The 10,152-nt window shown below is 42.7% G+C and overlaps 1 protein-coding gene and 1 long non-coding RNA gene across 2 annotated transcripts; both read left to right on the forward strand.

Moving 5' to 3' along the window:
- The first annotated feature begins 782 nt into the window (after positions 1-782).
- Positions 783-6,010, forward strand: arl9 (ADP-ribosylation factor-like 9). The gene is made up of 4 exons (XM_079505228.1): positions 783-1,358; positions 3,450-3,624; positions 4,542-4,720; positions 5,450-6,010. The coding sequence occupies exons 1-4, from the start codon at positions 999-1,001 to the stop codon at positions 5,624-5,626; spliced, it is 891 nt and encodes a 296-aa protein (XP_079361354.1). The 5' UTR covers positions 783-998; the 3' UTR covers positions 5,627-6,010.
- A 339-nt stretch (positions 6,011-6,349) lies between these two features.
- On the forward strand, positions 6,350-9,835 carry LOC306926085. The gene is made up of 2 exons (XR_013790366.1): positions 6,350-7,272; positions 8,041-9,835. It is a non-coding gene; the product is annotated as an uncharacterized lncRNA (long non-coding RNA).
- The last annotated feature ends 317 nt before the right edge of the window (positions 9,836-10,152 follow it).

Below are 10,152 nucleotides of genomic sequence, written 5' to 3' on the forward strand. Positions count from 1 at the left end.
AGAATACGGAGAATAATCGGACAGGTGGGGCAACCAGTAAAAACACGTTAGATTTTGCATTTGTACATGTTCAGTGTTACTTTGAGGCAGGTGGTTTCGCTCGACACTCCCAAGGCTAGAAGTCTTTGAACTCTCGTAGATTGAAAATGTCAGAAAGCGATAAATACATCTACGAGAGTTCAAATTTTGGGCTACTGTTAGTTGTTGTATGTTCAAGTAGGGCATTAGTTTACGAAAAAACAACAAAGGGTTAAGAGATAAGTTTCTGGTTTCTGACCGACAGCAACAATATCACAAAAAACTATACCATGGAATTTACTTTGACCTGCAGAGTTTAGTGACCCCATGACCTTTCATCTACTGCCATCATCAGGCTAAAATGTCCACTTGCATACAAGATGTTACATGTCCATGTATTTGTTTGTTTATGTATTTAAATTAATAGGGGATGAAAGACAAGCAGGGGAATTGCATAGAGAAAAGACTAGGAAAAATATATAAAAAAATAGAAAGAAATAGAAAGAAAAAATACAACCATAATGGGGACGTAGTGACCATCAGTACTGCTGTCCAGGGCCACCCTATGTCGCCGTCCGAGGAATTGAATATGACGGCAGAGGTTTTCTTGGGATTTAAATCCTCTTGTTTCAATAAATAAATAAATAAATAAATAAATAAATAAATAAATAAATAAATAAATAAATAAATAAATAAATCAATCAATCAATCAAGCCCACGCATAGAGTTGAACCCACGATATGCACACAACAGGTTGTTTTTCTGTGGCCCAACACTGCCCTCGAGTGGACATGGCGTAGAAGTGCACCGCACATTTTTTTGTCTGCAGGAAATCCAGTTGCTTAAAGCAGTACTTCCTGTCTGTGTAATAGATAATCCACGGACCACTTGTTGTTGATAGGCGGCGGTGGATAGATTCATTCATTCATTAATTTCGATGTTTAAGAAATGACGAAAACAGACACGACGACGTTTGTTATATGAGAGAGTTTGTTTACATTGAAACCATGCCTGGGTTGAGAGAAGCGGGACTGGTGGGAGCCTCCGTCGCTGTGACGGGTGGACTTGTGTATGCTGTCTGGAGCTATCTGTCTGCTTCACCACGACGAGACGACAACACACCGACTGCAGAGATAAGACAGCGACATTCTGCTGAGACTGAAACCCGAGCCGAGCCTGAGCCTGGAGAGCAACCAGAAGAACCCGAACAAGACCAACATGGACCACCTGGAGACGGAGACGTCCTGCAGCAGCAGCAGCAACAACAACAACAACAACATGTTGTCGTGGAAGCCGTGACTGCACATGTTGACACCTCGGAGGCTGCTGCTGTTGTCGAGGTATGTTGGAGTCTTCTATTAAAGTTAGTGGTTCCCAAACTTGTATAATCCAACTTGACAGACTGATCGAGTCAACACAGCGACGCGACTTAAACTTGTTTATAAGTTATATAACCATAGTAGCTATCTATAGAGCTTTACTAGTCAGATGTAGCATTATTATAATTAAAGTGTTATGGTATTACAACCATAGTAGCTATCTATAGAGCTTTACTAGTCAGATGTAGCTTTAAAGTAGTTCAAAAGGTACTGTATATTATTATAATTTTAGTTGTATGTATGTGTGCCGGGTATAAACATAAAATAACAGTAGCCTGGCTCAAGACCATAGACCCCGCCCACTCACTGAGTAGACTAGACTGCCTCATCCATCTCCATCCATCCATCTTGCATCTACAACCGCTTATCCAGAATCGGGTCGCGGGAGTAACAGTTCCAACACAGATTTCCAGTCTTCCCTTTCCAGTGCAACCTTAGCAACTAACTCCTGGGGGATCCCGAGGCGTTCCCAGGCCAGTGTGGAGATATAATCCTTGGTCTGCCACAGGGTCTCTTCCTACTCCAGTCAAGGACCTCCCTAGGTAGGGAGACACTCAGGAGGCATCCATACTAGATGCCCGAACCCCTCGCTCTGGTCCATAGCTCTAATGCCTTCATTAGAGCTATGAGCTATAGCTTCTCTTCCTGCGTTCGCATGAAATGCAGACAAGCCTCTCGTCTGTAGCGAACATATAAAGAACATTTTTGCTACTCACCAATATAAAGGCGGCTTGTGTTATTAGAAAGACTACTTTCCTTAGTTAGTGGACGCACTCTGAGCCCCACCACCACACGTATAAAATGCACTTTTAGGCCAGAAAGGGATTTTTTTCCACTGCACCCTCTACCGATATTGCCAATAGAAAACCCCAAAGAGACACACGAGGACTACAAATTTCACGCCCCCAAATGAGACAGCGGGCCCACTTTAGGTCCGTTAGAACAGTGTACTAAAAATACCCTAATTTCACTGGTTCATTACTGAGGCTGTAGCAATTGTTTTTGTGTTCTAATAAAGTGTCCCATATGTTTGATTTGTCCTTTTCAATGTCACATACCTGTTATCTCAATAAACAAACCAAAATGTAGTATATTATACTTCATCAGTGTGTCAAAAGTGCTAGCATTGTAAATCTCAAGTTAAAGTGGTCGCACGGTATATACTGTAACTGTACGTCAGTCGCATCCCTTGAGGTTTTCAATACCCAGATACAGTATATTTGTTGTGTTTCGTTTTATAGGCTATGTATTTGTGGGAAATTATCCAAACAGCATCTTGCAAAACTAATTATTAATCATCTGGAGAATTCACTAGGTAGTTGAAAATGTCAGGATATATGTCACTCCTCCATTTACCTGGGTTATTTTCCAAACTATTCAGCCAAGTTAATTATAGTATTATACAACAAGTTGACCGTCACACCGTCAGAGCTCTTCGGTAGGTAGAACATATATAAGCCCATGTTCAAAATATATACATGAATGAACAAAGTCAGTCAGGATCGGGATTTATTATTGAGAATTCCACTGTACAAAGACGGCGCTCGTAGCCTCATAAAGGCTGTGACGTCCCTTAAAAGCGACAGGTTCTCTGTCTGCCGTCTCCCCTCTACTCTGTTAACATTATGGGTAACTCATTCAAGTGGTAAATTAAATGTGAAATACATCCTCTATTGAGAAAACAACCAGATTTGTTGACAAAGACACTTCATACATTTGGAAACATATTTTTATTCAATTCAATATAGTCTTCAGTTTATTTCGTATTATTTTAAAAGTAGGCTAACTACAGTTGAATGTCAATGGACTTTTGTCTCATTTGGGGGTGTGAAATGAGTAGTCCCCGTGTGTCTCTATAGACAAGATTTCTCTTTCCGGTGAAAACAAATCCCTTTCTGGCCAAATATTTTTGTAAATCTCTATGGGGGAAAAAAATCTATGGCAGATTTTTCATTGGTGCCAGAAAACCGTGCCCACTGCCATGACCCATTCAGCTGCCATGGGGAAGTTATTGTCATCATGTGTGTGCGTGTGTCCTTACTGTCCTTGTAGTCCAAGCCTGTGGAGAAAGGGAGGCAGGTGTTGGTGTTGGGTCTGGATGGAGCAGGGAAGACCTCTCTGCTGCACTGTTTCTCAACGGGGGCCTTGGAGCAGGATGTGGTTCCTACGGATGGATTCAACGCCGTCTCCATCAACAGAGAGGACCTGCAGATCGAGTTCCTAGAGAGTAAGTCAATGCTCTCACTATGTCTAAGTGGTAGACACACACACGTTCATTGACGGTGATGGTGTTTAAGTGACTTGACTCCAGGCTCACGTGTGTCCGTAGCTGGCTTAGGTTTGAATCCCATCTGTGCCTTTCTCCTCGACACTGTCCCCTCTCAGCTTTCCAACATGTCTGAACAAAGAGAATACAGATTGGCTTACTAGAGAGGAAGACTAAACTCTGTATAAATAATTCTGTGCTTTGTAGTAGTGTTGCTCATTGTTAATATTATATAATTGATATGATATCCTGGTGTATAGGGCTAATGTATACTTTCAATGTAGTATCACCCAACAAAAAATGTAATTTATTTTACCTATTATATAAAATAAGTATTCTAAACTGAAATGTTTTTAGTTGTCAGTTCAAAATAGGGCTGACCCGCAAAAGATTGAATTTCCGTCGACTTAAAAAAACCCAACCGAAGGTCAGCCCAACCGAAAGTCATCCCTAGTTCAAAACACGGTTGTCAAGTGGCATGCAACAAAGGCTAAATTAAGCCAGGACCTGTGTGCAATTTCTGTATAGTAAATGGTGTAAACTCACTACATAGTTTAAATACCCCTCCATTACTGCCACTTGAATGGAATCTTTTCCCCATTGTGGGCCGGATGATAGTGTTAATCCAACTTTCCTGTCTGATACTATGCTACCCATAATGGCATTTGAGGGATGTTTTTTTAATCCAAATAGTCTCATAGTATCTGTATTGTGAGAAGAACCCAGTGGGAAGTGGAGAACACACAACTGATTATTTTTGCGAGATGTTCTGATCACAGCTACGCTCAAATGATGTCTAATGTTAGCACAGACAATCAAATACAATGATTACATATATAACTTAACTTTTATATTCTGGTCTCTCTTGCCACATGTAGTTGGAGGGCGAGAGCACCTGCGTCCCTACTGGCAGAAATACATGGCCAAGGCTCTGGTGCTGGTGTTTGTTGTAGACGCTTCCAACAAGGACCAGTTCCCCTTGGCTAGGAAACACCTGCATGAGCTGCTGCCTGGATCACACCCCCAGCTTCCCTTAGTGGTACTGTCCAACAAAGTGGTAAGGAGGACAGGTACACACACACACACACACACACACACACACACACACACACACACACACACACACACACACACACACACACACACACACACACACACACACACACACACACACACACACACACACACACACACACACACACACACACACACACACACACACACACACACACACACACACGTGGTGAAAACAATCTTCCGTAATATAATTCATAAAGTGAAACTTTCATATACCGGTATTCTAGATTCATTGGTTGCAAATATTTCACTTTATGCACAATGAATCTAGAATATATGAAAGTTTCACTTTTTAAATTATATTACAGAATAAAATGTACTTTCCCATGTTACTGTATTTTGTGTGTGTGTGTGTGTGTGTGTGTGTGTGTGTGTGTGTGTGTGTGTGTGTGTGTGTGTGTGTGTGTGTGTGTGTGTGTGTGTGTGTGTGTGTGTGTGTGTGTGTGTGTGTGTGTGTGTGTGTGTGTGTGTGTGTGTGTGTGTGTGTGTGTGTGTGTGTGTGTGTGTGTGTGTGTGTGTGTCGACATATCCTTTTCATTCATTCATTTTCTGGGGGGACAGTAGGATTCTGTCTGCAAATTTAAATGTGTTAACATTATTTTATCAACCTGGGACCTATTTTTTGTTCCATTTAAAACATTTGTTCCCAATTTGCGTCCGACGTTTTGGATGTCTTAAAGTTGATTGTTTATTTCCTTGTTTTTTCCAGGACCTGCCGGGGGCCTGCAGCATCACAGAGCTCCATGAACACCTGTCCCTGTCTGATGTGGGAGACCAGCGCAGGTTGTACCTCATCGGCACGTCTTCCCAGAGTGCAGACATGGAGCTGAACTCAGGTGTGCAGGACGCACGAGACCTAATAGTTCAGCTGGTGTGTGAGGGTTGATGATCCTCCCTGGTAGCCAAAGCCCCTTAGTTCACAGGCCCTGTTCACTCTGTGACTAGCCCCTTAGTTGACAGGCCCTGTTCACTCTGTGACTAGCCCCTTAGTTGACAGGCCCTGTTCACTCTGTGACTAGCCCCTTAGTTGACAGGCCCTGTTCACTCTGTGACTAGCCCCTTAGTTGACAGGCCCTGTTCACTCTGTGACTAGCCCCTTAGTTCACAGGCCCTGTTCACTCTGTGACTAGCCCCTTAGTTGACAGGCCCTGTTCACTCTGTGACTAGCCCCTTAGTTGACAGGCCCTGTTCACTCTGTGACTAGCCCCTTAGTTGACAGGCCCTGTTCACTCTGTGACTAGCCCCTTAGTTCACAGGCCCTGTTCACTCTGTGACTAGCCCCTTAGTTGACAGGCCCTGTTCACTCTGTGACTAGCCCCTTAGTTGACAGGCCCTGTTCACTCTGTGACTAGCCCCTTAGTTGACAGGCCCTGTTCACTCTGTGACTAGCCCCTTAGTTGACAGGCCCTGTTCACTCTGTGACTAGCCCCTTAGTTGACAGGCCCTGTTCACTCTGTGACTAGCCCCTTAGTTGACAGGCCCTGTTCACTCTGTGACTAGCCCCTTAGTTGACAGGCCCTGTTCACTCTGTGACTAGCCCCTTAGTTGACAGGCCCTGTTCACTCTGTGACTAGCCCCTTAGTTGACAGGCCCTGTTCACTCTGTGACTAGCCCCTTAGTTCACAGGCCCTGTTCACTCTGTGACTAGCCCCTTAGTTGACAGGCCCTGTTCACTCTGTGACTAGCCCCTTAGTTGACAGGCAGGGCCTGTCACTCTGTGACTAGCCACGGTTACATGATGGAGCTTAGTTCACAGGCCCTGTTCACTCTGTGACTAGCCACGGTTACATGATGGAGCTTAGTTCACAGGCCCTGTTCACTCTGTGACTAGCCACGGTTACATGATGGAGCTTAGTTCACAGGCCCTGTTCACTCTGTGACTAGCCACGGTTACATGATGGAGCTTAGTTCACAGGCCCTGTTCACTCTGTGACTAGCCACAGTTACATGATGGAGCTTAGTTCAGGCCCTGTTCACTCTGTGACTAGCCACGGTTACATGATGGAGTTACAATTTGTATTTTTGTTTCCCTTTTAGGCTTCGTATTCATAAATTGCACAGGGCAGATATGGCAAATAAATAAAACACTAAATATACAAAGAAATCACTGACACATTTTATATGTATAATAATTTTTTTCTTTGGCATTTCGCATTTTTCTTCCGCATTTGACCACCAACTTTTGGTGGTAAAATGCGGAAGTGCAAACGTGCGCTCAATGTTAAACCTTACCCCAGCTGCACGGGGTTTCCTCATCATAAATGCACGGGCCCGCCTGCAGCCTTTCTGGGGGCTTGCTAACCGAAGGGGGAAGTTAGCTGTGCGCTATTGGTGGTGTCGTGTCCGGGAGGAGGGGCAAACTTGTTTACGAACTGCAACTGACAAATCCTCGTACATTTTACAGATACAGAATTCCAAAGATGTTTATTTTGACAAGCATTTTAAAAAGCGTATGTTAATAAAAGGCTCTATTTTTTGGATTTCAGGATGCACCAGCAATAGCAATGTTGCCCGTTAGCTTAATGCATTGTAGTGGATGTTGCCCGTTAGCTTAATGCATTGTAGTGGATGTTGCCCGTTAGCTTAATGCATTGTAGTGGATGTTGCCCGTTAGCTTAATGCATTGTAGTGGACTGGTGTTGCCCGTTAGCTTAATGCATTGTAGTGGACTGGTGTTGCCCGTTAGCTTAATGCATTGTAGTGGACTGGTGTTGCCCGTTAGCTTAATGCATTGTAGTGGACTGGTGTTGCCCGTTAGCTTAATGCATTGTAGTGGACTGGTGTTGCCCGTTAGCTTAATGCATTGTAGTGGACTGGTGTTGCCCGTTAGCTTAATGCATTGTAGTGGACTGGTGTTGCCCGTTAGCTTAATGCATTGTAGTGGATGTTGCCCGTTAGCTTAATGCATTGTAGTGGACTGGTGTTTGCCCGTTAGCTTAATGCATTGTAGTGGATGTTGCCCGTTAGCTTAATGCATTGTAGTGGACTGGTGTTGCCCGTTAGCTTAATGCATTGTAGTGGACTGGTGTTGCCCGTTAGCTTAATGCATTGTAGTGGACTGGTGTTGCCCGTTAGCTTAATGCATTGTAGTGGATGTTGCCCGTTAGCTTAATGCATTGTAGTGGACTGGTGTTTGCCCGTTAGCTTAATGCATTGTAGTGGACTGGTGTTTGCCCGTTAGCTTAATGCATTGTAGTGGATGTTGCCCGTTAGCTTAATGCATTGTAGTGGACTGGTGTTGCCCGTTAGCTTAATGCATTGTAGTGGACTGGTGTTGCCCGTTAGCTTAATGCATTGTAGTGGACTGGTGTTTTTTTTGTGTGCAGTGCACTGTATGGGATGAATGTAAAGGAAGTCCAGTAGCCTAGATTTCGTGTATGTCCAAAACCGGCGGATCTGATGTAGATATTATTTAGACACAATCATGTTAATACTTTTCATTGATTCAATATTTATACAGCCCACAGTCAGACTAAACCCACTTTTGAGACAAGATTTGCAATGAGCTTGTAGATAATGCTACTAGTCCGGCAGCCGACAGGCTTCTTTTGTTTAAAGTGGGAAATTTGGTATATAGTCTTTTTTTTATTGGCCTAAAATATTGTCTGTATACATTCATGAATCCACTTGCTGACCGGCTGTCGGTATTGAGCAATTTGTTTTATAGGGGTTAATATGTGATCCGCAGATTTTCAAAATGTCTTTATGCTTTATATACTGTGTGTGACATGTCAAACTAGAGGGTTTTCATGATTCTGAATCCATTCCAAGCATTCGTTTTGCACAAAAAACACTCCTTGGGCTAAAAACGGCCATAGCCACTTGCCCAAATGTGCCCAAAATGTGCTGACCTCACAGGAGTGTTTGTTTTTGTGCAAAACTAATGCTTGGAATGGATTCAGAATCATGAAAACCCCCTAGTTTGACATTTCACATGCTTAAAGCATAAGGAAAGTTTGACATTTTTGCCTTATATAGGATGTTAATGGTAGGCCCTATAAAACAAATTGCCCAATACCGACAGCCGGTCAGCAAGTGGATTCATGAATGTAACTATATAGACAATATTTTAGGCTAATAAAAAGGCTATATACCACATTTCCCACCCACAGGCCCGGCTGCCGGACTATACTTTTGCATGACACTCACACATTTATTTGTGGAGATGCAAGGTTTCTGCCTGACAGCGATGATCTGCAAAGCTGGAAGAGCTTTCAATGGAAATGCCAAATAAAAAAGCCTTTTGTTGACAGATGTTGGGTGTTAACCCATTCAGAGCGGGAACCTCTTTTGGTGTTTTAAGCATTATGTAATAATTTAGCTATTGAAAAATAGCAGATCGGTACTGCGCTATAAGCTTGTAGATCTGCCAATTTTGAAAAATCGTGAAAATGTGGCGCAAAGCTTTGAATATATATTCTTTAGAGTGACATAGAAACATAGGTTCATCAGAAAACTGTTGATGATTTAAAATACATTTTTAGAATCTGGTCTGGGGTCTAAATGGGTTAATAAAGAGACAGTTTGCTGCCAGGACATCTGCGTGCTGTGGGTTTGGGTTAGAGCCCGACCAATACATGGGTCTGGACGATTTATTGGCCGTTATTTCTGTGATAAATGTTTTAAAAAACAATTAAGAAGTTGTGAAAATAGTATGCGTTGTGAGCTTGTAGATCTGCTATTTTCACTAGTTTGGGTCACGGGAAGACATACAATTTCACTTTAGGGTCACGAGCTAAAATATTTGGGAACCAGTGTACTGTTGAGAGGTGTCACACAATGTGAATAGACATTGAAAGCAAATTATTTCCCGAACATGTGCAGAAAAGCTGCAAGCAGCATATTTTCCAGGCGACTTTTCCTTGGCTGGTCTGCTATTGGACATCAGCCTTTTTTCGGTGCTTAGCAAGTTTAATTCTCACTGAGGTTTTATATGGCTTGTTTCTGTTTAACTTTTTCCACACTGTTGACTATGGGTTCTCTTGATCTTGAGCTTTTTGGAAAACAAGCTTCTCTCTGCAGGATGATTTAGCAGGTGGTTCTGGGACCGCCTGCTAAATAAAAGCAATAATAAACATATCTGACTCAAAATTGATTGATTTGATTGATTTTTCTTTAAAGTGTCATGCTTCCAAGGAAGCCCAGCCCATATGGACTTATAGGGCACTTTTACATTTAATTTGACTTTAATAGACAATGAACCAAAATTACATTTTCACAAATAATGATCAAACGAATAACCAACTAGAAAAGTGGCAATTTTGGAAAATTGCAAAGTGTGGTTGCCACAATCGCTTATACAGGCCCCTCCCACAAAGTATTCTAGACAATTACAATGTCACTTCACCCCTGTGATTATGTGTAAGTAATTCGGGGGGGATTTATCACTTTGTTTGCATTTGCGGCACCCCC

Source organism: Electrona antarctica (genome assembly GCF_951216825.1).
Source record: "Electrona antarctica genome assembly, chromosome: 1".
Lineage (NCBI taxonomy): Eukaryota > Metazoa > Chordata > Actinopteri > Myctophiformes > Myctophidae > Electrona > Electrona antarctica.

Excerpts from the sequence above, each read along its gene's own strand:
- arl9 (XM_079505228.1), top strand. The coding sequence starts at position 999 with ATGAGAGAGTTTGTTTACATTGAAACCATGCCTGGGTTGAGAGAAGCG. Across the intron at positions 1,359-3,449 it reads AGGCTGCTGCTGTTGTCGAG|TCCAAGCCTGTGGAGAAAGG; the intron begins GTATGTTGGAGT and ends CTGTCCTTGTAG. Across the intron at positions 4,721-5,449 it reads TGGTACTGTCCAACAAAGTG|GACCTGCCGGGGGCCTGCAG; the intron begins GTAAGGAGGACA and ends TGTTTTTTCCAG.